The sequence below is a fragment of the Macrobrachium nipponense genome, chromosome 11, assembly GCF_015104395.2.
Source record: "Macrobrachium nipponense isolate FS-2020 chromosome 11, ASM1510439v2, whole genome shotgun sequence".
Classification (NCBI taxonomy): domain Eukaryota; kingdom Metazoa; phylum Arthropoda; class Malacostraca; order Decapoda; family Palaemonidae; genus Macrobrachium; species Macrobrachium nipponense.
The window spans coordinates 9,647,988-9,675,379 of NC_061087.1; the positions used below are offsets into that span (position 1 = coordinate 9,647,988).

The window sequence follows — 27,392 nt, forward strand, 5'->3', positions numbered from 1 at the left end:
GAATTCACAGCATCTTGCAGAGTGGGACCGTTAAGCCCTTCGAACAAGAGCATATTCCGAGAACCTTCCTCCTAAGAAGGGAAAGGGAACAGCGACAGCCCTCTCGGTCTTCCCCATCCACGTTTTGCGCATACGTCCTGGCCGGTCCAAGAACCGTGCCTGGTACGTAGGGCGCTGTGGTGGGATCATGAGGGGCGCACCCCTCACGATCAACTTCCTTCATACCTCGCTCCTCCCTGGTGTAAGACCCGAGGGGAGGTTGAAGGTACTAGGAGGGCCAGACCTGACGCTCCCTCTTTGCTCGCTGGCATAACCAGCAGGCTTTGAGGGCTGCAGGCGATCGTCAACCCGCGGTGGCGATCGAGCTGCATGCCTGGTCGAACCGTCTCGCTGTGGAGAACGGCTGGACTGAGCACAGCGGCCCCGATCTCGAGTGTCAGAAGAGCTGGTGCTGGTTGCCGTACCCGGTCGCTTTCTTGTGAGAGCGACGGTCAGGCGACCTGCAGGCTCCACTGTCGCAGTGAGACCGGTGCTTGTCCTCACGGCACGTCACGTCGCTGGTTCCAGCCGTGGCTGGCACCGGCGAACGGGAGGACCTCTTCCCAGCCTCAGCCCGTGGTCGGTCGTGGACCGTCACGTCCCCGGCCCGGGTAGCCAGCTGTTCACCGCGAGAGTGAGAGCTGGTCTGGTGAGAGTCGCATGAGCGGCTGTCACCAGTCTTCCGCCCCGTGCCGTGAACCTGACGCTGAGCGGACTCAGAGGTCTGGTTCCTGGCTGCACGGTCGCTGGGTAGGCGACCGTACACTCGGTACCTCCCGCGAACGAGAGGCCGAGACGGACCCTGATGCAGTGGCAGAACCACTGACACCAGGCGAGGAAGTACCGGTGTTAGCCGGTACCCCTCTGGTCCCCGTAGTCTTCTTCCTTGCGGAAGAAGAGACGGGCCCCGCTCCCGAAGGAGCAGGAGGACCAGCGGAAGGAACCCTCCCGTCCCACCGAGGTGAGACGGGTCCCGAGAAGCTCCCGAGGAAGCTTCTTAGGAGGGAGGAGGCGACCTTCTTCTTCCTCGGCTGTAAAGCCTTAGAAGTCGAAGGGGAAGAGGCGGCGGCCGACGACGATGAAGAAGATGAAGACGACGACCACGACACCTTCCTCTTCTTCTTCGTCAGCTTCCTCAGGACAGACGTAAGATCTGCTATCCAGGGCGGAGCCGGGGCTGCTGTAGCCGAAGCCACAGGGCCCGGACGCACCTGTACAGACAGACCAAAGTCTGGGGTAGTACCACCACGAACAGGGACGACATCAGCAGGTATGGGCATCTCAGGAACAGCAGTCACGGCCAGCACAGCATCGGTAGGGACAGCCAGCGCAGCAACGGCAGGAACAGCCAGCGCAGCAACGGCAGGGACAGCCAGCGCAGCAACTGCATGGACAGTCAGCCCAGAATCGGCAGGTACGGCAGGCAGCACCGGAAACACAGGAAGTGGAGCAGCAGCCAGCAACATCCTGGTACCGGCGGCAGGTCCAGGGCGAGCTCTAGGGCAGCGGAAGTGTGGTCGCTGCAGCGCGGCAACCACGAGCGGCGGCGGCACGCCCCCCTCTCGGTACGGCGAACGGCACTTCACAGCGGCTGTAGGCAAGACTGTTACCACGTGAGGCGAGTACACCAGGTGAGGAGGGACGTCGTCACCTGGTTGCGTGGTCACCACTCCATGGGTGACCGCAGTAGGCCCAGACATAGAACCGCAGCCCCTGGACACCAGCACGCCCTGCAATTGGAAGGACGCCCATACCTCACCAAGGTCCACGCTCGTGGCAGTAGCACCTGCGGAAATAATAGTAGTAGCGATTAATGGGGGGGAAATCCCCTCGTGCGGGGGTTTGATCCCTCCCGAACGAGTGGAAGACCCCTAATACAATTGTACATCGGGCACCGAGCGCCCTCCCCGCGCTCGACGGATCGGGCGAGGAGAAGAACGCCGATAACCTCCCCCCCCCAAGGGGAAGAGCCATCTGTGGGAACTGAGCGTGGGGGGGTCTCGTTCCCCACCCACCCGCACAGTAACCCCAGTACCCAACAACAATATAAGAGCCCGAGAGCAATCGTGCCATCGGCACGAATACAAGGCATAAGGATCAATTCCCTGACTGAGCGGAACTTGAACCAAATAATATTGATGCAATCAATAATAAGGAACAAAATGAAAATGCATCTTGCAAAACGATTCACTTCACAATGAATAAGGGCTCGGATCGAGCGCATTTGCGCCCTCGGTACCGAGCGCAAGGGTGAAAGGTTTCATTCCTTACCTTTATGGATCAAGGTTTCTGGAAACCTTGATCCACAAAGAATTGATGCAATCAACAAATATATGAAAATGAAAAGACTACTGCGCTTGCGATTTCACTTCATACAAATAAAAAGGGGAAGGATCAATTCCCGTGAATAGCGGAACATTGATCCCAGTCAACAATGCAATCTCAATAAAAAAAAAAAATGAAAATGAAAAAGAACTGCACTTGCGATTTCACTTCATTCAAAATAAAAAGGGGGAAGGATCAATCTCCGGGTAAGCTCGGAACCTGATCCAAAATGAGTATTGCTACAATAAAAAATAATATATGAAAATGAAAAAGAATACTGTACTTGCGATTCCACTTTCATACTGAATAAGTTTCCGTGCCGAGCGCATTCGTTCGGCAACGGGCATACAGGTCAAAAAAATATAAATGAAAAGAGCACTTACTTACGATTTTCATCTACACATTTCCAACCCAATATACGCTCGGAGCGAGCGCTCCCGCCCTCGGCACCGAGCATACACAATACGAGGATCATTCTGGGAAAATGAATTCCCACAATTACGCCCTTCAGTCCACGGCACTCGGGTAATCGGAGGGCGTTGTGAAACCAAGATCCTTTAATTCACAATTGAATTCAATGAAATGATTGTACTTACAATTCAGTTTCACTAGATACATAGAAAAAGAAAAACACAATCATGCGAAAGCAAACGACGATGAAGCGGGCAGAGAGCGATGATACACGTCCACACGCCAGCAGGCCGAAAGCAAAAGTGATTTGTTTACCTCCCAGTCGCGCGCGCGCGCCTGTCGGACAAGCAGTTAACTACCGAACCCCTTGTTCGAAAGCTTACGACCTATCCAGCTGCCGCTAGTACCTTCCTATTGTAAAAGGACCGAAGGTTTGTATGCCGTGTCGGAACAAATGCAATTTTCGACAAATTGTCATTTGTTCCGATACGTAATACAAACCCTCGGTCCTTTAACAATAGGAAGACTCACTTCTTGGTGGGAGGAATCTGAGTCTTTTTGGTGAACAGACTGGTGTTCGTCCAACCCTGGAGTGCCTCCCTGGTCGTAAGAGCAAGGGAGGGATCCAAACCTCTGTCCGATTGATCGGGGTGTGCACCGCAGGATCAATGGTCAGACCTCTGGGCCAAGTACTAAGAGAGAGGCAAGCGTATCTCTTCGTACCAGCAAGCAAGAACTTGTTCCTGTTTGCAAGAGACAATCATAAAATGATGGGTTTGTCTCAATTTGGCATCCACTTCCTCCCCTTGTTGGAGGAAGTGGTGGAATATTTACTCCTATCCCTACTGAAAGGGATAGGATGGTGCTCTATTGAGTAGCTCACCTGCATCTCGTCCTTACCCAGCAGGGTGACGACCGTGTCCCTCTACCCAAAGGTAGAGGGAAGAAAAAGATGGGAAGAGGAGCCAGTCACACTCTCATTCCTCATCCATTCTTACGGTCACACCAGGACTCGATGCTGTTCAGCCTGCGAGGGTCTGGGTTAACTACACAATGTGTTGAGCAACCACCACGGTTCCCAAGGAAAAAGATCCAAGGAACTGTGGGCAATATCCTGAAGGTAGAAGGAGGTGCATGCGGTCCGGTTGGACCAGGCGCCTGCCTTCATTACCTGCGCCACGGAGAAGTTCTTGCGGAACGCGAGAGAATGATGAAGAGGCGTCCACACTCATCCTGGGTGTCGAGTTTCTTCAGACAGCTCCGTCGCACCTTCACAGGACAAAGCAGCATAGCCTTCGTATCGGAGGCGGTGAAGTCCATTAGGGAGGGTATTGTGAAAGACTCGAACCAATCGTCAGTTACCGAAGGGTTCTGAGTCTTCGCTACGAAGATCGGTACGAAATCGAGCGTCACAAATCCCCATCCCTTTGTGCTTGACTTCTCAAGAGAAGTCATGCAGTTACCTAAAACGAAAAGAAGGGAATAGTCGTATGACCTATCCCTCTTCTCGACTTTGGTTATGTACAGTACTCATACTGACAAGCTATTAAGACGAAGTAATGATTGTGGAACAACCGAACTAAGTCCACAGCATAGTTCGTAACTGACTCGGGCGCTCTGACAGCTGCCGACTGACTGGTTCGGAATCAGTAGCGGCAAGTTGTCCAAGCATCCGGGTAAGTCACGTGACCTTCGCCCTTTAAAGAGTTATGCTGAGAGACCAAACAAATAAAATATTTGTTAGTCACCGATGCCAGACGGCGCGGCGATGATTCTCTTAATGCATAAGCTCAAAAGGTGAAAGTCAATTGCCTTCAAAAGACCGAGGTCCCTGATGGCAAGAAAATCTCATAGACGTTGAATCTCAGCTTAAGGAGAAACAACACTATGTGACGTTGAAGACGAAGGTAGGCAATGAATGCAACCTACGTCTTCCAGCTGAATCGAGAGAAGGAATCTCAAGATTCTAAACCTGTGCTTACAAATGACTGAAAACGCTAACCGCCATTTCATTGCTGTCCGTTGTGCAATGAAAGCGGGGCGTTCTTCAGTAATGAAACACAGGGGAGAGCCGCTTGAAGAACTGCTTCTCATGGGCTGAACGTTTGGAAGTAGAGCTGGCAGGTGTGGGAGTAGGCGATGTCTTTCAATACATCTGCTAATCCGGGGTGAACAATGAACAATTGTACACCTCCGAATACAAGATATTTTGAGGACAAACTCAGATTCCGCAAAAATCATTCGCATTATCGGGATACGATGCAGCAAGAGACTATTACAGAATTCTGTTACCGTGCGGTAAACAGAAAGATGAGAGTCGAATAGATATCTCTGTTTAAAATTCTCGCAATACCGAAGACGATGAATACTAGCGTTTCACCGCAGTAGATGGTCATTCATGTATGCGAGAATCCCCGTTAATCAGAGACTTAAGTCCGTGATTGTTGGGCAGAGATACGGTTGTTATTCAATCAAAGCAGGTAAGAAAGACATAAACAACCGTCTATCTCAAAGCGGCAGCTGATACTGAAATGCCTCGGGCAATTCAATACGCAGTAGCTGTCGCTGACTCGTCATCCTGAGTTGCCAAGTAATCCTTTCCACGAAGGAATGCGTTCGGCTAGAACCACCGAGCATAAAAAGATATGCTCGAGCAATTATATTTAAGCGAAACGAATTTCGGTAAATATAAAAGCTTAAATGGTGTTGTTGTGACAACACCATAAGTATATAAAATTGAAACTGGAAACTCCTGGGAGGTTGCAGGCAACCCGGGTTGCAGTTCAATTAGAAAACTTTTCGTCTAAGTCGCAATCCGTAGAAAAACCAGGATATGCGCCTACCCCTCGGACCATTCAACTGCTTAGCAGAATCATGTCGTGAGGTTAATATACGTAGTATATTTGTAGGATTCTGAACAACGATCTCCATCCTAAATTCTTTCCTTCAAGAAAACAAAATAAGGATTGGAGATCGACCACCTTCGTTCTCTATTAAAGAGAGTGAAGGAGAAGTCTTCCTCGAAGGAAAGCTTCAATGGTGAACAGAATACTAAGACGATAGTTCCAGCCAAACTGGATATTCCCGTCCGTTCTTCTCTATTCCAGGTTGGTCGCCTACTGTGAGATAGTCTTCTTTCAGCAGCAGTCTTCTTCCTAATGCTAGAAATTCCAGGAATTCGAGCATAGGCGAGGTTCCCGATTATCGTGTAACATATCGGGGATTCTCGTCTCGCTCACTTTGGACCGTGGTCTCGCCTAAGTGTTTGGAGATCGTAAGAAACTCTAACACTCTGAATGCGCTAGAAATTCCGTAGAATTCTAAGCAGTCTGCGAAACCCCCACCGAATTCGTCAAACGATATCGGCTGGTGGTCCTCTCGATTCCCGTAGAAATCGAGAATGGGGCAGGATCCCTCCTCAACGACCGGGGCTTTACGTCAGGTAGGACCCGAAGGTCCCCCCTGGTAGCGCAGTCCCCAACGTGGGATCCTACAGAGAAATCTCTGTAGGATCCTTCCCCTTTCCCTCGTAGCCGTAAGGAGAGCGGGAATGGGGAGGAATTGGATACTCGCTCGCCTCCCAGTGGAACTAGCAGTTGGAGAAGAGTAGGAGCAGCCATCGCCTTGCGGCGATGGCCTCTCAGAGTCTGGGAAAACGTATCGTCAGGAGAAAACGTTTTCCCGAGGAGGGTTACGAACTCTCACTGTAGGTAAGGGTCTGCCGCCACTGTGAACGTCGTCTGGGTGGGGCTGATCGACACCTGACAGGAGAGAGCCGATACCGTCCTCCGACTCATTCCAGTCCTCGTCGAGGTCGAAACCTCTCAGGAGGACCGAAGGAGTATTTAAATACGGTGTCCGAAGACACGTAGAAACGCCGCTGTCGCAGTAGAGGAGGTGGAAGTAGCTTGATCGACCGGCCAGAACTGAGAGAGCCTTCTTGTCCGGAGACGAGAGAGACTGGTTCAAGACAGAATCGGCAAGCTCCGATCGCGGCATACCCACCGTCGGTTTGGGTTCCCTCTCGGGCCCCAAAACGACTCGAGCAGAGACATGGGCTCTGCTGGTGGGAGCAGCGATCCTTCCCCCCGGTCGTTGTGCTGACGAATCAGTGCAATAACCTGGGTAAAGTTACTCTGAATCTCGGAAGTTACAGCGTCTTGAGGAGTAGGACCGTCCAGTCCCTCCAACAAGAGCAGCTCCCAGGACCCTCCTCCTTCAGAAGAAGGACCAGCAACAGATCCCTGACGGTTGCCTCCAATCACTTGCGCGTACGTCCTGGTTGGTCCTAAAACCAACCTGGCACGTGCGGCGTCGTGACGGGATCGTGAGCGGCGCATCTCTCACGATCACTCCTATATACCTCGCTCTTCCTGGCGTATGCCGAGGAAGTTGAACGTATCGGAGAGACAGAACAGACGCTACCCCCTCTCCCCTGACGGTCGCCTCCAATCACTTGCGCGTACGTCCTGGTTGGTCCTAAGACCATACGTGGCACGTGCGGCGTCGTGACGGGATCGTGAGCGGCGCACCTCTCACGATCACTCCTACCTACCTCGCTCTTCCCGGTGTAGCCCGAGGAAGTTGAAGGTAGTGGAGAGACAGACCTGACGCTCCCCCCCCGCTCGCTGGCAGGACCAGCGTACGTGGGGGGCTGCAGCCGATCACCAACCCGCGGTGGGGATCGATCTGCAGGCCTGGCCGTGCCGCTCACCTGTGGCGAGCGGCTCGACTGAGCACGTCGACCCCGGTCCCGTGCGTCAGACGAGCTGCTGCTGGTCACCGTATCCGCCCGGTCCCTGTGGGAGCGGCGGTCAGGTGACCTGCAGAGCTCGCTTTCGCCGTGAGACCGGTGAGCGTCCTCGCGGCACGTCAAACCGCTGGTACCAGCCGAGGCTGGTACCGTCGGTCGAGGGGACCTGGGGGACCTCTTCCCAGCCTCAACCCGTGGCCGGTCAGAGACCGTCACGTCCACCCGAGGTACCGGCTGGTCGCTGCGAGAGCGGCCGCTGGCCTGGCGAGAGTCACCTGAGCGGCTCTCGACAGTCTTCTGCTCCGTGCCTCGGTCATGACGCTGAGCGAACTCAGGTGTCTTAACTTTGGCTGCACGGTCACCCGAAGGAGATCGTACACTCGGAACTTCTCGCGGACGAGAAAACCGAGCCAGTACCTGGCTTAGCAGCAGAGCTGCCAAGACCAGGCGAGGGTGTACCAGCGGTAGCCAGCACACCCTTGGTCCCCGTCTTCTTCTTCTTCTCAGAAGGGGAGACGGGCCCCGTTCCCGAAGGAACAGGAGGACCAGCAGAAGAACCCCCCCGTCACACCGGAATGTGACGAGCCCTTCGAAGTTCCCGAAGGAGTCTTCTTAGGGGGAATAACAAAACCCGGTTACCAGCTGGTCGCTGCGAGAGCGGCCGCTGGCCTGGCGAGAGTCACCTGAGCGGTTCTCGCCAGCCTTCTGCTCCGTGCCGTGGTCTTGGCGCCGAGCGAACTCTGGCGCCGAAACTTTGGCTGCACGGTCTCCCGAGGGAGAGCGTACACTCGGGATCTCCCGCGAAAGAGAGACCGAGCCGGAACCTGGCGTAGCGGCATCGCCGCTAGCACCAGGCGAGGAAGTACCAGAGCTAACCGATACTCCTCTGGTCCCCGTCTATCTCTTCCTTACGGAAGGGGAGACGGGCCCCGCTCCCGAAGGAGCAGGAGGACCAGCAGAAGGACCCCCCGTCCCACCGAGGTGGGACGGGCCCTTAGAAGTTCCAGAAGGAGACTTCTTAGGGGGGGGAGGCAGCCTTCTTCTTCTTCGGCTTATGGGCCTTAGAAGTCGAAGGGGAAGAGGCAGCAACAGACGAAGACGAAGATGACACCTTCCTCTTCTTCGTCAGCTCACGCAGGACAGTCATCAGGTCCTCCATCCAGGCCGGAGTCGGGCCTATTGCCGAAGCAACACGGCCCGACTGCACCTGTCCGGAAGGACCTGGGACTGGGGAAGACACACCATGGGCAGGACCAGCATGGACAGGCGCAGGAACCAGGAGCGACAGGAACAGCAACCAGCTCAGGAGCGGCAGGAACAGCGGCAGCGGTAAACACAGAAAGGACAGCCAAGCCAGTAGCGGGAACCACATCAGCGACAGGTACGGCAGGCCCAGCCATCGCCTCGTAGAATCATCGGCAGCCAGCGTGGTACTGGCGGCCGGTCCAGGGGCGAGCTGCTGGAACAGCGGAAGTCTGGGGCAGGCAACACGAAGAAAACACAGGCGGCGGCGGCATACCCCTCCTCGGTACGGCGGCGACCGGCCCTAGAAGCGGCAGACGGCGTCACCGACACAGCATGGGGAGTGTAGACCAGCGGGGGGAAGCAGCATAAGCGGCCGTGAAGGTTGTAGTGGAGACCACTCCAAGGTCACCGCCCCAGACCTCGCTAGACTCTGCAGCAGATCGTGGATGCTAGGCACGCCCTGCAGCCGCAGTGGTCCATACCTGTCCAAGGTCGTCTCCCACGGCTGTAGCACCTGCGGTAGCACAGACAGATTAGTAAGAGGGGTTCCCTCACGCACGGGGGGGAGACATGCCCCACCCCGAACGGAAGGAAGACCCCAAAAACAAAATACGAGGAAGCTGAGCGGGGGGGGGCAGGAAGGAAGACGAAGAATCGGATACCAAGGGAGTCGCGGGAGAGCTTTCCGACGACTTCCTGGCAGACCTTCGCTTCCCCTACCCCCGCACAGCAGTGAAAAGTAATATGAAAATGAAACTGAATACTGCACTTGCGATTCACTTCATAGAACTTAAAGAGGGAAAAATCAATTCCCGGTAAGAGCGGAAACTTGATCCATAATAATATGATGCTATCATAAATATATATGAAAATGAACAATACTGCACTTGCTATTTTCACTTTCACAGCAATAAATCGTAAGGATTAATTCCCGGGTAAGAGCGGAAATTGATCCAAAATTAAATTTGATGCAATTAATAAATGAAAATGAAAAGAAAACTGCATTGCGAATCCACTTTCATTGCATTCTATTCATCAAATAAGAGGCTCTTGCCGAGCGCAATCAAGCTCTCGGCAACGAACGCACAGGGCAAAAATATAATGAAAAAGAGTACTTACATCTTTCAATTACACACTTTCGCCCAAAATACATGACTCGGCGCGAGTGCGCCCGCCCTCGGCACCGAGACATAATTCAAGGGTTCAATTCATGAAAAGAGCGGAAATCGCCGTCTCTACGGCGATAGCTCCATGTTGATTCATAATTAAGTAATGAAAATGAAAACAGTGTACTTACAGTTTCATTTTCAAGTCAAACCAAACCATTAGTAGAAAACACAAAATAAACAAAGCATACGACGATGAAGCGGGCAGAGAGCGATGACGAACACGTCCTTCACACCCGCGGCCGAAAGCAAAAGTGATTCTTCACCTCCCGCGCGCGCACGATCGGACAAGCAGTTAACTACCGTTCTCCCCTTGTTCGAAGCTTACGACCGTCCCAGCTGCCGCTAGTTACCTTCCTATTGTTAAAGGACCGAGGGTTTGTATTACGTATCGGAACAAATATAAGAGTTTTAGCTTACAATTGCGTTTTTCGACCATTTCGGTAGAGTCAAAGTTGACGGAAGGTTGAAATTTTGGCACTTATCGATATGTATATGAAAATATCTCAAAACTGATATAAGCTACAATCATGAGTATTTTTTGGTTGTATTCTACATAAAAATGCGCACATTTTCATATATAATACTCCATGTAACGGCTAATTTAAAATGGTACAAAAATTATGTCAGAGTGACGAAATAATTTCCGAGATGTGACACAGATACTTTTTAGTGCGGCAAGAAAGAAATTCGCGCTTGCGCACCTGCGTAACGATTATAAACAAAACAACACCTTGATCCGTGAACTCCCAGCATCCCCCAAGGCGCGTGATTCAAGAGTTTTCGGCTGGTAGGCCTAAAAGTATTTTTCCGCTAATTTTTAAAAAAACTTTTGTATGTCGACATAAAATATGTCCAGTCGGCACCCGAGAGACAAAAACTGTCGACGTAAAATACGTCCAGTCGGCGTTTAAGGGTTAAATGCATAGAAAGGTAAACAAACTGTATGTAACTGTTCTGCTTTGGATATGTTTCAATACATGCTTGACCTAAAGACAGGCTTTGGAAAAGTTTTTGTTTGTGGCTTAAGGTGATATTAAGTGGTAAAAGCACTGAAAACTTACCTTGCTCTCTTGCGTTGCTTTTTCATACGCTTAGCAATTTTAGCTTCTGTTTCTTCATCTGTTAGGACAACAAACATATCAACAAAAGCTCCTGTCCCATGACAAACTACCACATGACCATCAGTGTGCAAACCACAAACTCTGTCTCCTCGAGAGCGAAGAATACTCCCCATTTTGACAATTTCCAATATACTCTGCAAAATAACACAAATGTTATAAAAAATATAAATGTCATAATTCACTCTTACATTTAACAGATATAAGTACCAGCTGAACATATTTATTTGATTTTCCTAAAAATGATAAAAGCCTTTATTGTTAATGTGAACCTAATTATAATATACCAGACAAGAAATTGCTGCTTTCTTCTGTCTTGGGCAGTTTCTGCCTGAATTCTAAGCTGTCTTGGTTGCTGCATGTAGTATCTTTTCTCAAAGATATTCTGGCCTTCCATACTGACCTTTGTCTTGCTAATTCCATACATACTATTTCCCAGATTAATCTTCCCCGCTCTCCTCACCACAACCCAAACCACTGGCATGATTCAACTCTCATGCTATACACTCAACATTTCTCAATATCTATCTTCATCCCATGCACTCCATTCAAATGCACTACACACATAAATCGCAACAAAAATCTCTATATCCTTTGTAGTCAATGTGACCATATATAAAACACAATTACAAGCCTTGGATATATATATGTAACAGATTTGCTTTGTGTATCAATGGAATGCTGTTATTTACCAAGATTTTTTTTTGTACTGTGTTTTTAGGTTGCATGGAACTAGTGGTTATTTAGCAATGGGACCAACGGCTTTATGCGACTTCCAAACCATGCTGAGAGTGTGAACTTCTATCACCAGAAATACACATCACTCACACCTCAATGGAATGCCCAGGAATCAAACTCGCGACCAACGAGGTGATACGCCAGTACCGTACCGACCACGTCACTGAGGCGCTTTATTTACCAAGAGTCCAGCCATCTCTATCCATCTCATTCAAACTGATGTTACTAATTTTTTTTTACTTCACCTTCAATACCTGTTTCATATTTTGATATTATCAAGGAAACAGAAATGTTACCATATACTCCAATTGAGCATATGAAATAAATTTACTTTACTGGAGAAAATACTTTGATTCCTGCAATTCTAATGGGTGGATGGCTTTTGGCATTGGACTATACCTCTCATTACTGCATCTCTCTCACTTCCAAAGCAAGCAAGACTAATAAATCAAATACATGAAGGTATAAGCTGAGGCAATGCCATCGAACAATTTTCTTGTGCTTTTGTCAGCTGAAACTACCACTGCTTTGCAAATGCTCTGCACATGACTGTGACAGTACCAGGGACTAAATAAGAGAAATCCTCTCTAAGGGACGAAACTATTTCATTGTTTATGCCTCAACATAAACCAAGCTTAACCCTGATTTCATAATATTCAACTAACATTATACTTTCAATTCAAAACTACATCAACATACAGCATCATCCTTTGTACCAGTTTCCTCATCAACCGTTAACATAGCAAAACTTCCTTCTGTACCAAGATGCCGTAACTTGTCTGGTGGCTCATAAGATCCATCATCTTCTTCTAGCTTAATTTTTCCAACCGCATCCTCTGAAATAGGGATTATAAGATTAAGGGGTACTGCTTGGAGTCGAGCATTGCATAGCACACTATGAACAGTGCAAAAAGTTCTATGCCGTATACTAACAGCTCCAGCTGCCTGCTTTCTACTTTTATCTTTTCATATCATAATTCTTCCAAATATTTTGTATTAACCTAAAGATATCTTATAATTAAGAAACCCACAATCTGACTTTGTGATAAGTATTTACATTCCTTGGAATGAGTTATTGACTCATTTGCTGATTTATGAAATTTATGCCATCAACCCAAACTAAGAATGTCAGCATTTTAAAAAGATCCAAAAAATAAGAGATGAAGCACAAGGATTTAAAAGTGGAACTCTGAGACAAACCCTACATTTTCACTAAGAAGTAATAAAAAGAGGTTAGATAGTTTTGATTCTACCAATGATGAGTGGTGGACTCGACAGGCAGCAGCAGCAAAAGTTTCACCAATGACCCCTTTAGCTCACTTGAGACCTGCCACTTTCCAACCAATTCTCCAGTATTCGGGTAGGGATTTTTAACCATACCTCTACTCAACACCATTTAGCCATTAGCTCCGAAAATCTCCTCATCCTCTCTAAAACCCAGTTGTGCAATCAATCATGCTTGCACTACCATTTCAAATCTTTTACTAAAAAGTTATTTAACTTCATTTTCAAAGACAGAGTCTGTGCTTACAGTAATACGTATCAACATACTCATGGATCTTAAATTTCATCAGTCTATGATGCCATCGAACTAAAAATTCTTGTCTTGAATTTTATTCTCCCTTTTTTATACATATTGACATCAGTACACATAAATTCAAGACTACTATAGTAATTTAACGTGCCATTCATGACTGACTGGTTTTCTGACTTTAACTGTTATGTACGCATTTTTTTTATTGTTGGTATAGTACAGACTATTCGTTATCTTCTCTATGTTTTCTCCTATTCTAAATACAGACATTCAATTCTGGTGAAGCTTACTTTGCATGTGCTCACCTCTTACCTTGTTCCATTGGGATATTAGCCAGTTTGAATAATAGAAAGAAATAGAAAGAATAATGAATGATTGCAATGTCCACGACATTACATCAAACAAATTGCCTCTTTTTCTTCACTGTTATACCCATTTTACACAGTAAGTAAAGTGGAGAAAGTCAACCATTTGGTAACACAATGTGCAAAATGGTCAGATCGTATGAATATGGGGCCCACTACTATATGATATCAATCATTATTCGTATTGTATTTCTTAACTTATAATCATTATTACTATTAATAGCCAAGGTGCAATCGTAACTGAAATAGCAGAATGCTATGTAAGAAAGGGCTCCCATAGGGAAAGCAACCAGCCAAGTAAAGGAAAAGAAATACAGAAGTAAATGATGAATTATAGCTGCAAAATAAAAAACCAAACAAATAAAATAAAACACTATAAATTAAGACTCAATAATGATTCAAGAAAAATCATACTATAATTTGGTCACAGTTGGAACAAATTTCTAGAAAAATTATTTGTTATTGAACCTTACAAAATAAAAGGCAAGGCTGGTATACAATTAACTGAAGATGTGAATGCAAAGAAGGATGAAAATGGTAGCTGATGAAATAATGCCTTCATAGTACTATCAAGAAACTTCTATTTATGGATTCTCACTTGAAAGAACACATTTCCTATTTCTTTTACCAGTGACTTTATTCTTGCTAACTTTGTAGTACCAAAAGTTACAAAATTACTGACATTTAACAATAGTTTGTTTATTTCTATCACCATCATTATCAATGTTTTCACATCAGATCTCTTCGTGGATCAACTGCAGAATTAATTCTCACTGCTGTCTTCTGACTTATGGACTCTAAACCTAAATTCTCATCTGGTCTAGGTCTTCATCTATTCCCTCCCTTTATTTGCTACTACAGGCAGTCCCCGGGTTAAGTCAGAATCTGCTTATGTCATTCCAAGGTTGCATTGCTCTTCAAATATATTCACCAGAAATTATTTCCTGGGTTACAGCACGTTTCAGGATTACATCACCAGTCAAACAGAAGACTCGAACTTTAATATGGGTCCAAAATGACAGCATGGTAAAAATTTGAAGTTTTTTTTAAAGAAAAGCTCAATCAAATGTTAGAAACCCAAAATATTAAGCAAGATTTTCTTACGAATTTCAACGATGTCTTGGGTTAGCAGTTTTTCAGCTTAAATCGCAGAATAGGAACGGAACCCCCAACATAACTGGGGACTGCCTGTATACTGATTAGCCCTCTTACGCCGATTGGACGTATTAAACGTCGAGTCAAAATGTCTCCCGTATGCCGATTGGACGTATCATACGTCGGCTCAAAAAAGTTTTTTTAAAAATTCGCGGAAAAATACTTATAGGCCTACCAGCCGAAAACTTTTGTATCACGCGCCTTGGGGGATGCTGGGAGTTCACGGATCAAGGCGTTGTTTTGTTTACAATCGCTACGCAGGCGCGCAAGCGCGAAATTCTTTCTTATCGCACTAAAAAGTATCAGACACATCTCGGAAATTATTTCGTCACTTTGACATAATTATTGCACCATTTTAAATTATCCTTTACATGAAGTATTATATATGAAAATGTGCGCAATTTCATGCACAATACAACTAAAAAATACTCATGATTGTAGCTTTTATCAATTTTGAAATATTTTCATATAAATAACGATGTGCAAAAATTTCAACCTTCGGTCAACTTTGACTCTACAGAAATGGTCGAGAAACGCAATTGTAAGCTAAAATTCTTATATTATAGTAATATTCAATCATTTGCCTTCATTTTGCAACAAATTGGACGTCTCTAGCACAATATTTCGATTTATGGTGAATTTATGAAAAAACTTTTTCCTTACGTTCGTGCGATAACTCTTCCGATAAATTTTTTCGTGCGATTGTCCTAATGTTTGCACCCTTTTAAATTTGCCGTTACATAAAGTTTTATATATGGAAATGTGCGCAATTTCATGCACAATACAACAAAAAACAACCCATGGTTGTAGCTTTTATCAGTTTTGAAATATTTTCATATAAATAACGTTAAGTGCAAAAATTTCAACTTTCGGTCAGCTTTGACTCTACCGAAATGGTCGAAAAACGCAATTGTAAGCTAAAACTCTTATATTCTAGTAATATTCAATCATTTACCTTCATTTTGCAACGACTTGGAAGTCTCTAGCACAATATTTCGATTTATGGTGAATTTATGAAAAAAAAAAAATTACGTTCGTGCGGTAACTCTTCCGAAAAAATCAGAATTTTTTTGTGCGATTGTCGAAATGTTTGCACCATTTAAAATTAGCTGTTACATAAAGTTTTATATATGAAAATGTGCGCAATTTCATGTAGAATACAACTAAAAAGGATTGAAGGTTGTAGCTTTTCTCTTTTTTCGAAATATTTACAGTAGACCCTTGACTCACGAACGCATTGACCCACGTACAACTCGATCCCCGACCAAAATTATAGGTAAAATTTCACCCTTGACCTACGAACTAACTTTGAGATACGAACAAAAAAAAATGCGGAAAATAAAAATTCTGTTTGGGTCATGAACTAATTTTGAGACATGAACATTTGAAAAATGCTGGAAATTTCTGGAAAATAACAATTCACTTTGTTTCACAAACTAATTTTTAGACACAAACATTTGAAAAATGCGCGAAATCGCCCAGCACACGTGAGAGCGTTTGAGTTGCCATGGGAACAGCCATCCTCCAGCCGCCCACGCACGGCGTCACCCACGCATCGCTCTTTGTCTCATCTCATTGTGTACAAGACGTTCGTCAATTCGCTTAGCATTTTTTGCGCTAAAACTTGTGATTTTCTTCATAATGGGCCCTACGAAAGTGAAGAGTGGTGGTGAAAGTAAGAAAGTGAAGAGTGATGGTGAGAAGAGGGTGCAGAGGAAGATAACCATTGAAATAAAGAAAGAAATTATAGAAAAGTTTGAACGTGGTGTTCGCGTGACCGATATCGCAAGTGAGTACAAGATGGCCAAGTCGACAATTTCGACAATTTTGAAAAACAAGGATGCCATTAAAGAAGCAAATGTTGCGAAGGGAGTGACAGTACTAACCAAGATGAGATCGCAAACCCTCGAAGAGGCAGAAAAAATAATTTTGAAGTGGGTACATGAGAAACAGATGGCAGGTGATAGTGTAAACGAGCCGATCATCTGCGAGAAAGCTCGGCAAGTGTATCAGAGTTTGCTGAAGGAAACTCCTTCTACTAGTGCCACGCCAGATGATTTTAAGGCTAGTAAAGGGTGGTTTGATAACTTCAAGAAAAGAACTGGAATTCACTCTGTAATTAGGCATGGTGAGGCTGCTAGCGCAGACAAGGCTGCTGCTGAGGCATTCGTGACTGAGTTTGCCGAGTTTTCGTGGAGGCCGAAGGATACGTCGCTCAACAGATTTTCAATTGTGATGAAACGGGCCTCTTCTGGAAGAAGATGCCCAACAGACATTTATCACCCAAGAAGAGAAGGCGCTCCCAGGCCACAAGCCAATGAAGGATAGGCTTACGCTTTTGTTATGCTCAAACGCAAGTGGCGACTTGAAACTAAAGCCGCTACTTGTCTACCATTCAAATAACCCGCGTGCCTTTAAGCAGCACAACGTAAATAAGGCCAGACTGCCTGTAATGTGGAGGGCCAATACAAAAGCATGGGTGACACGGAACTTGTTTATGGAGTGGATTGATGAAGTGTTTGCGCCGACCGTGAGTCAGTACCTAACAGAGAACAAGCTACCCCTGCGGTGCCTTCTGATCATGGATAATGCCCCGGCACACCCTTCGTACTTGGCTGACTGCAGTGAACATGACTTCATTCAGTTCAAGTTCCTTCCACCCAACACGACCTCTGTTCTCCAGCCCATGGACCAACAAGTCATTAGCAATTTTAAGAAATTATATACGAAGGCGCTCTTCTCCAGATGCTTCCGTGTAACTGAAGAGACAAAATTAACCTTAAAAGAATTTTGGAAGAAGCACTTTAATGTTTTTCACTGCATAACCCTCATTGATAACGCATGGACTGAAGTTACGTACCGCACATTAAATTCTGCGTGGCGGAAACTTTGGCCCCAGTGCGTAACTGTCCGTGACTTTGAGGGCTTCGATGCAGAGATTGTGCAAGAAATTGTGTCCATGGGCAACAGTATGGGTCTACAAGTCAACGACGAAGATGTTGAAGAATTGGTCGCTGAACATTCAGAAGATTTGACTGCGGACGAACTTGTTCAACTCCACAAAGAGCAGCAGGAGCAACTTGCTCGGGAGCAATCAACTGACGAAGAGGAGGCTGGGGAGGAAGTTACAGATGTCAGCAGTGATGTGATAAAAGCCGCATTGGAAAAGTGGAATGATGTCCAGTGCTTCCTTGAATTGTATCATCCGGACAAAATTGTTACGAACAGGATCGTGAATATGCTCAATGAAAATTTAATGAGCCATTTCAGAAAAGTTATGCAAGGAAGGAAAAGGCAACAGACATTGGATAAGTTTGTGATTAAACGTTCACCAAAAAAACCTAGAAGAGTTGAATCTCCGGAACGAGATCTCCCCGACCTGGATGGGGGAGGGTCTCCTTCCGCACAATAACCTCCTCCCCACCCACCACCCTCCTCTTCTCTTGTCCGTCAAGCCAGAAGTCTCGCCAGTCATAGTAAGTGTTCACTTTACAAACGTTTTTATAGTGTTAGTTTACCATTTTAAATTATATTATTAGATATATTAAGGTTTTTTACACTGACTTTTACATTATCTGTGTAAAATAAGGCAAAATATACATAATATATATTGGTTCGTAGGGGTCGAGAACCAATTAATATTATTCCCATTAAACCTTATGGGGAAATTAGCTCCGAGTCACGAACAATTTGGAACACGACCAAGGTCTAGGAACGGATTGTGTTCGTGAGTCAAGGGTCTACTGTACATATAAATCACGATAAATAGAAAAAAAACCACGTTCGGTCAAATTTGACTCTACCGAAATAGTTGAAAAACGCAATTGTAAGCTAAAACTCTTACGGCCTAGTAATATTCCGTAATTTTTCTTCATTTTGAAACAAATTTGAAGTCTCTAAAACAATATTGTGATTTATGGTGAATTTTTGAAAAATATATTTACCTTCACTCCGCGCGCCGATTCGCGGCCGCAAGTCTCCGAAATACGTACATGGCATTATCCTAATATTTGCTCCTTTTCATATTAGCCTTTTTATAGAGTTTCATATATCAAAATGTGCGCAAATTCATGAAGAATACAATAAAAAATAATTGAAGGTTGTAGCTTTTTCCATCTTCGAAATATGTGCATATGAAAAAATATATATATTAAAATTTCGACATTCGGTCAATTTTAACTCGTCCGAAATGGTCGAAATCTGCAATTCTAATCTAAAACTCTTACAGTATCGTAATATTCAATCATTTGTCTTAATTTTGAAACAAATTGGAAGTCTCTAGAACATTATTTAGAATTACGGTGAATTTTTGAAAAAAATATTTTTTTGCGTCCGCACGTTACGAATTCGTACATCATTTTGTGATAATATTTTTCCGGTGTTGCTTTTATTGTTTTACAATGTATTATATATCAAAATGATCACAATTTAGTGTACAATACAACGCAAAAAAAAGTAACTGGTTAGCTTTGACCGTTTTCTGCACAGCGTGATTTGAATACAATTATGTATGAATTTTTTTTTTCGCTACCATATATCGCATTATTTACATATGATAATGATATTATTTTTCATTTCTGATGGTTGCATTCTAAACTTCAGGCAATGACAAAAAAAGGAGCCAAAAATGAACTCTTAATCTTCAAAAGTACGCGCGCTGTAATTTTTTGAAAAAATTATTTTTTCCACTTCCGCGCTCACTCCAAACCAGGCCCGGCATACGGGAGACGTTTTGATTTTTAGGGCTCCGGCGTAAGAGGGTTAACTGCTCCCAATCCTTCCACTTTTCGTGCATTTTACACACACACAGCTCTTTCATAATTACACTTACTGGATTTAAATGTACAGTTGGCCCCTGGTTTTTGCCGCGACATAGCTAATAGTATCTGCAAATACCTAATAGTTTTATTGCAAAAAAGTGCATTTAGTCATGAAAATGATATGAAAACACAATAATTAGTGAATATTTCTCAGTGAAAAATACTGTGAATAGGTGAATTTTCTGTGAATAATGTGTATATAAATTGTATAAAGAAATCTATGAATAGGTGAGTCCGTGAACTGTGAGAACGCGAATAATGGGGTTGACTGTATATAAAAATAACTAACATGTTAATAAAACAAAACCAAAAAACTATCTATTGTCCACACAATACATTTTCTTACCTAAGGTCTTATCAAGATCTGTAAAACGTAAAGACCACACACGCAACTCTGCATCTGCACTCCCTGCCACAAGCCTTGTATCATTCTTCAGAAGAACAAAGTCTCTCACCTAAAATACAAAAAACAGTTCAGTCTTCTACAGCAAAACACACTGTAAGACATATTACTCTTCTATAAACTGAATATCACATATACCTCTATAAAATCAATTTCAAACAACTGAAACAATGAAATTCAGTCTTATTTCAAAGAAAATTTTAATAATCCTGCATCAAAAAATACAGAGACTTAACCAAAATGAGGGTATATAAAAAACAAAATCAGTATTTTGTCACCACAGTGTACCCCCTGTTTGCGGGGGAAGCTTACCAGCGGCTCCCACCAACAGCGAATACTTAGAAAATCCACTAAAAAGGCTAATAACTGCCTATCTTGAAAGTTCAAATACCAAATATATACCTTAAATAACATCCTACATCAAATATACCACAATTTATTATCCTATTATTGCATTAATCTTTGAAATTAATTTTAAACTAAAATCTTACTAATTCACTATAGGATTTTCTTTAATGAACTGATATTGAGAGGAGAGAGAGAGAGAGGAGAGAGAGAGATAGAGAGAGAGAGAGAGAGAGAGAGAGATGAGAGAGAGAGGAGAGAGAGAAGGAGGAGGGAGAGAGGAAGAATTTTGAGAGAGAGAGATTTGAGAGAGAGATTATGTAATTATTATTATTAATAAACTTAATACCGTATTAAAAACTTGATACAGGTATTATTTATATTGATATTTGAAAATTAGTACATAAATCACTTTTGTATCACAAAATTTATTTAGTCATGAAACATAACATGAAAATACATTAATTAGTGAATATTTATCAACAAAGTCTGTGAACTACCAAATTTTTTGTGAATGATCTATAGAGAGGCTCAACAAAAAAATCAGCATGTACAAAATTGTGCTACAGTACCAAAAGTAAACTCAACAAACCCCAGCAGATATTTGTCAGTCAGAGATTAGCCAGGGATCTATTATAATGCCATGAGCTTGAAACTACACTGTTTGCTTCACTATATACTAAAATTTCTAGCCACCACAACCATAGATGTACACATGCATCATGTTACTGAACGCACTACATGTAGTTCTGTAGCAACCTCTCCCTCTCCCGCTGATACAGTATTTTTATTAACAACTATTTAATGCAGAAGAATACTGAACTTAATACATGATGTTGTAGTGTTGTATACACACATTTTTAAGTGTGGGAGTATATGTCTGTCTATATGTGCATGAGAATCATGTTATTGAACACTACAGTTGTACCTCAGCGGGCGCCCCCCTCTGATTGTGCATGGCTTTTTTTTTTTTTAAATATGGCAAGATTTTTGTACATTTTACATTGGCAGGCCCCCTCTCTGATTGTGTGCAGCCTTTCTTTTTATTTATGGCATGATTTCTGTAGATTTTACATAGCTTGTAAATATACGTATCTGGGTACATATTAGCTAGACTGAATTGTACATAGTGTATCCCATATTTTTTGGAGCAATACATTTGCACATATTTCTCTGCAATTGAATTATAAATTAAATTCTTAAACTGAATCAAAATTGAAAAATATCAATTAGGATATGTACTTAAACAGAATTTCTATAAGCTAAGCGAGTTGCTTCACAGTACTGTACTGTGTAGGCTTCCATGCCAATCTTCATTAGTTAACAAATTTCACTACTTACTGGGAGGGAAGACCTCATCCCACTGTCCATTAAGTTGAAATTCCACTGTACAAATAACAATGTACTTAGATTTATTTAATAGTTTTAATATTATAAATACAGCAAGCAACTCTGGACTGAGGCGGGTATTAAAATTGAACACAATCTTAGATTAGATATGACCTCTGTTTAGGTGTAAGAAATTATGAGCAACAATTACAATTACCGAGATTCTTAAATATACTTGGAAAAGAGGCAACAAATAAAACATAAACAAGGACATTGACCCCTCACCTCAGCTCTGTGTCCAGTTAGAGTTCTGAAACAATGATGTGTTTCTACATCCCAAAACTTGATGAATGAATCCATACATGACGATACAACAACACTCCGATGTTGAAGAAAGCGGAGACGTGTAATTCTACCTTTGTGGCCTTTCAAACGAACTACTCCTCTCTCAGACACCTAGAAAATGTCTCCTTGTTATTTTCCTTTTGGATTTGAATTATTCAGGTTTAAAGAAAAAAGTTTATTAAATTTCAACATGAGCAACAACCCACTCAAATTTTATCAATATTTCACAAACACAGACACACAATCTAAATGTACAAAAATCTGGCAGTCTGCAGAACTATATACAAATCCATACCACATCCCAAACCACAATTTCACCATCATCACTTCCTGAAGCAATTCTCATTCCTTGGGGGTCCCAGGTCAAAGATGATATTGGTGAATGATGACCTATGGGAGAGAAATTTACTTATCAATTCACTGAAGATATATATAATGTAACATCATACACATGAATATCTAAAAATTGTGTTTTTATAATAAAACAAGGTTTTAATTATACTTACCCAGTAATTACATACCTACAGTTTCTGTTATTTAACTGTATTAGATTTAAATTTTGCAATAGCTACACCAAAAATGTGTAGGTGACACCAGTCTCGCCCCCTAGCAAGAAGGTTAGGAATGACACAGCAGAATAGCTCATTACATTTAAATATGCTTATGTCCATCAGCAGGAAGGATGGAGGGCTCTGATCATGTAAGTAGTTAAAACCTTATTTTATTATAAAAACATTATTTTTACTTATGCAACTTTCCCCAGTAATTACATAGCTGATTCCCACAATGACAGGGGGTGGGACATACTTTACTCTAAGACATTAAGTCATGTAATGAATTAGAAATATATAAGCTGATAGCATTGAAACAATGCTTGTCGTTCCTTGTAAGTTAAGAGAACTTGCAGTAGAGACTGCCTCTGGTTGGTGCTCAACTTAACCTGTAGTGGCGCGGCAGTAAAGCCAAGGGTCACCTCTACTTAAGGGGGAGCCTTGTAGCAAGGATGATTCCAATTCCTCAAAAGGACGACAATTTGCCCTTGTCCTGGGCACAGTACCATAACAAAAATAACCAGATTATTATGTCATCTACACTGAAGTAAAAACCACAACCCATCCACTATAAGTGTTGGGTGCTCTGGGTAGATTGTACCCTTCTGGCTCCCTAAATTTCAACCCTTCACTACAAGGTGAAGGTTCAGACCAAAGGAGGGAATCCTATGCTTTCTTCCTTGATACCATGACAGAAATTAAAATTTTCAAGGTACTGCCTAATTCTTAAAACTTGTAAAAAACTCTCTTACACTCATGAGAAATGATGAATGATCATACTACCAGTAGGTCAAATGCCAAACAGACATATGAGATAAATATCTCTTGAAAGCTAATGAGGTAGAGGTTGTACTAATGTCATTAGCTTTGCTAAAAGTAGGCAAATGCTCCTCATAAATCTGAGTCTCAGAAGATAAAGTCCATTAGTGTAATTGGCAAGATGTTCTAATCTGAGGACAAAACACATACTTGCCATAACATCTTAGATTAAATCTGGTCTAAGATTCTGGCCGAGAGTTCCATTTTTCCTCCTGCCATAAAGAACTTCCACCTCTGATAGAACGGGGCTTGCACTCGACTGCAGTTTATGTCCCGAGTTCCTATTACAAGGAACTAATTCTGCTAAGAACAACTCTCAGTGGGAAGAACTTGCTTCTTGTGGTTTAATTCGTCCACCTGGACGTTGAATTTCCCCTGTATGAACCTTGTTAGGACCTGGTGTGGTTCCAATCTGTCCATAACAGAAGGGCTCTTGCTGCTCTGCAAAGAGAAAAAGTGCATTCCTCCCCGTTTCTTGATGTAAAAGAGCTGTTGTATTGTCCGAGTGGACAGTTACTACTTTGTTGTACTTTGTTGTGGACCAGGTCTGCAAACTCCAACAGCCCCCAGTGGATAGCAGTCAATTCTTTCAAATTTATGTGCCACTCTCTCTGTTGAATATCCCATGTCCCCAATACTTCCTTGTCTCCAAGGAGAGCTCCCCAACCTAGATCGGATGCGTCTGAATGGAATACTAGGTTGGAGCTCAGAGGCAGAAGGGACTTCCCTTCTAATAGCTTGTCTTCTGATCTCTACCAAGACAGGTCCTCCTTTATTTCAGATGTTGCCTGGAACACATATGAGTCAGGACATTTTTTCCCTGTTCCAGTTTATCTTTAGGAAGAGCTGGAGAGTCCTCATGTGTAGACTCCCCAAGGACATGAACTGTTTTATCGAGGCTAGGGTGCCCAGCAGGCTTATCCACTCCTTTGCTGGGAAATCTTGAAGGGATAGAAAACGGTCGACCTTCTAAAGCATGACTCCACTCTTTGTAGGGATGGAAAAGCCTGAAAAGCCACTGAGTCTATCCTCATCCCCAAATAGACTAATTCCTGACAGGGGACTAACTGTGACTTCCTCAAGTTTATCGTAAGTCCCAACTCCTGTGCCAATGATAGAATTTTCTGCAGGTCCTCCGTGTACTTCTCTGTCTACAACTGAAGAAGCCAATCCTCCAGGTAAAATGAGACTTTTACCCCAACTAGTTGCAGCCACTCACAATGGGGGCTACGATGTGAGTAAACACTTATGGGGCTGTCAAAAACCCGAAGCACAGAGCTCTGAATTGGTATACTCTGAACATGAATCGAAGAAACTTCTTTGAGTCTGGGTGAATTGGGATATGGAAATACACATCTCCCATATTGATGGACACCATCCAACCCCCCTGACAAATGGATAACAAAACCGTCTGGGGATTACAAACAGTCGGTTGCAAACCCTGGGAGTAAGCAGATCTACTACCAACTCTATGGCCTTCTTCTACAAGAGTGACGAAACTTCTCTTGACAGGGCAATAAATGTCTGAATTTTCCGAGTAGGATAAATCTATCAGACAACTGAATAAGGGTGGAACACTCTTGGAAGGAATGTTGTAGCCTTCTCTCCACACTTTTACGAACCAAGGTTTCGCCCTTCTTGCTTCCCAATTCATCCAAAACTGGCAGAACCTTGCTCCTGCAAGTGCACGGAAGACTGCCCCTTTACTTTTTAGCAGGGATTTTGGAGGACGATTTCCTATCCTAATGGTTCAAGGAGTAAAACGTACTCTTCCCCTTGATCTAGGGAATGACGTAGAACTTCCCCTGCCATGAAAGGGCTGAGCGCATGTGGAAGGAGAAGGGTGTGAGCTAGGAGTGGTATCACATGAGCACTTGGTTGAATGAGAGAAAGAAGTTCCCTCTTCTCAGAAAGCCAAAGGTTAACTTCCTTCAATACCTTACGAGAAGAAAAGGAAAGAACTAGATTAGGCAACTTAAGACACATCTACTTGATTATCTCTCATTATGAAGACACCAGCGAAGTTTGAGCTACTGGTGAGAAGGAGTCATGAGAAATTTGCTATAAAATAACGAAGAAGCGACTTGTAGGCTGTAGGAGGAGTATCCTTATCTATTTCTTTCTCTTCTGCCACTGAAGAAACAGGAGACAAGGCTGTTTGCAGCTGGACAGGAGGAGCAATATGTTTCATGAAGTCTAAAATGCTATCCAGCTTACTCTGTATGGCTGCAATAGATGGATCCATGACAGCCATACCTTGCGACACTGTAGGGAAATCAGCTCCAACATCTGTATTAGTTGGTTGCTGAACAACCACAATCTGATCCAGTAGCACTGATGGGTGCTCATGGGAGCTCGGGTGCTCGACCACTCTTGGAGGTTGAGGTATACCAAAGGGCGCTTTTGCGCCAACGGGCGCTCTTGAAGAAGAGGTAAATCATGCTCCAGTGGGCACTCAGCCGCTCGTTTTAACTGAGGCACCAATGGGAGCCCTTGCACCTGTAGGTGTTCTTGTGCCAATGGAAGCTCTTGAATTACTACAGATACAAAAGGCAAGACCAAGTCCCTTTCCACTCGAGAAGGACACACAGGCACCAAACCAACAGCGAAGAGAGACGCGAGCTCTGAGGAGCCGTCTCGTATGGCTTTATCAGCACAAGGAAGAACACCAAACAGCTCCCACCATCCAATCCAAGAAACTCAACACCTCAAAAACTTTTGAAGATATTCTTGACAAGATCATCCAGCTCCGATGATGAGAAGACGACTTTGGCCGAAGCGAAGGCTGACTGACGAGGTAATTCAATGAGACCTGAGAAGTCCCCTTGGGAGGAAGCAGCAACTCTCAGGGAGGGAGCTTCCCCAGTTACGTAAGATCGGTACTTTCTCTTGATGAGATGAAGGGGGGGGGGGGGGGGGGGGGGGGGGGGGGGGGGGGTGCACAAAAGTAGCTTTGCCTTGCTCTCTTTCAATGAGAGCTATTTGTTGATAGCCTTCATTGTCTTCTTAAAGCAAGATGAAAGCACCATCTTGGGAAGGAGAGCCTGTTCTTCCTGAACACTAACCATAAGGAAGGTGGAGGCAGAAGATGAAGAAGGAGGGATAATTTTCCAGAAGAAAACGAAGAGGGGACTTAAAAGATGAAGGTGGAGAAGTGTCTAGGTCTACATCCTCTTCATTCTCCAAGGAGACCAGAGATAAAGACAAATCTTGAACAGGCTTCAAGGGAGGAGCTTTCCTAATAAAGCTCAAGAGGAGGTCGTCTGGTTCTGCGATAGGAACTTGTTGTCCGAGAGAGGACTGCTGAAGCTGAATCAAGTGTCTTGATGATGATGGCACCAGGAGCTGCGAGTCCACAGCTGGACGTACATGAACAGGTGCCTGGTGCACGGAAGCAAGATCTGGGCACGCAGGAGCAAGAGCTGGGAGTACGGGAGCCGAAACTGGGCTCTTGGGAGTGGATGCCTCAAGACAAAACAGGTGCTTGGGTGGCGGATACCTAGACCAATGTTTCTGGTGCTTTGAATCCTTGGGAGAGAACAACAAAGGAGAATCCCATAGGTGTGCAGGCAACTGAACGGAGGCAAAAACAGAGGGATCCACACTGTAGCTGCATGACAGAAGAGGGTTGTTAAAGATGTCCCTGTGATGCTTAACCGATAGGGTGGAAGCAGGAGCCGAGTCATTCATGTTCCTTTTCAATGCCCGGGATGAATCAAGGAAGCAGCTACATCGGCCGTGACCTGGGTCTGAATCCGAGCTAGACGACAAGCAGCACACATCCAACGGCATGCCTTTTCAATGGAAGTCAGTCGAAGCCTGGGATCTACCAACAGGATTGACAGTGGGGGCAGCAACCCGTGGGCAAATCCCGCCAGCCTCCTTTGGACCTCCAGTATGTCTTCTCCCTGATGCAAGGGAGCAGGAC

At 44.3% G+C, this 27,392-nt stretch overlaps 1 protein-coding gene across 2 annotated transcripts in view; it reads right to left on the reverse strand.

The window, feature by feature from the left end:
* Window positions 1-27,392, reverse strand: part of LOC135219951 (WD repeat-containing protein 3-like) — a 271,400-nt gene that overhangs the window by 196,099 nt on the left and 47,909 nt on the right. For both annotated transcript variants that reach the window (XM_064257236.1, XM_064257322.1), the window contains exons 5-9: window positions 22,390-22,484; window positions 22,035-22,205; window positions 20,019-20,127; window positions 12,498-12,634; window positions 11,004-11,197 (exon numbers count right to left, since the gene is read on the reverse strand). In XM_064257236.1, the coding sequence (XP_064113306.1) occupies window positions 11,004-11,197; window positions 12,498-12,634; window positions 20,019-20,127; window positions 22,035-22,205; window positions 22,390-22,484 (706 nt within the window). The remainder of the gene's footprint in view (window positions 1-11,003; window positions 11,198-12,497; window positions 12,635-20,018; window positions 20,128-22,034; window positions 22,206-22,389; window positions 22,485-27,392) is intronic.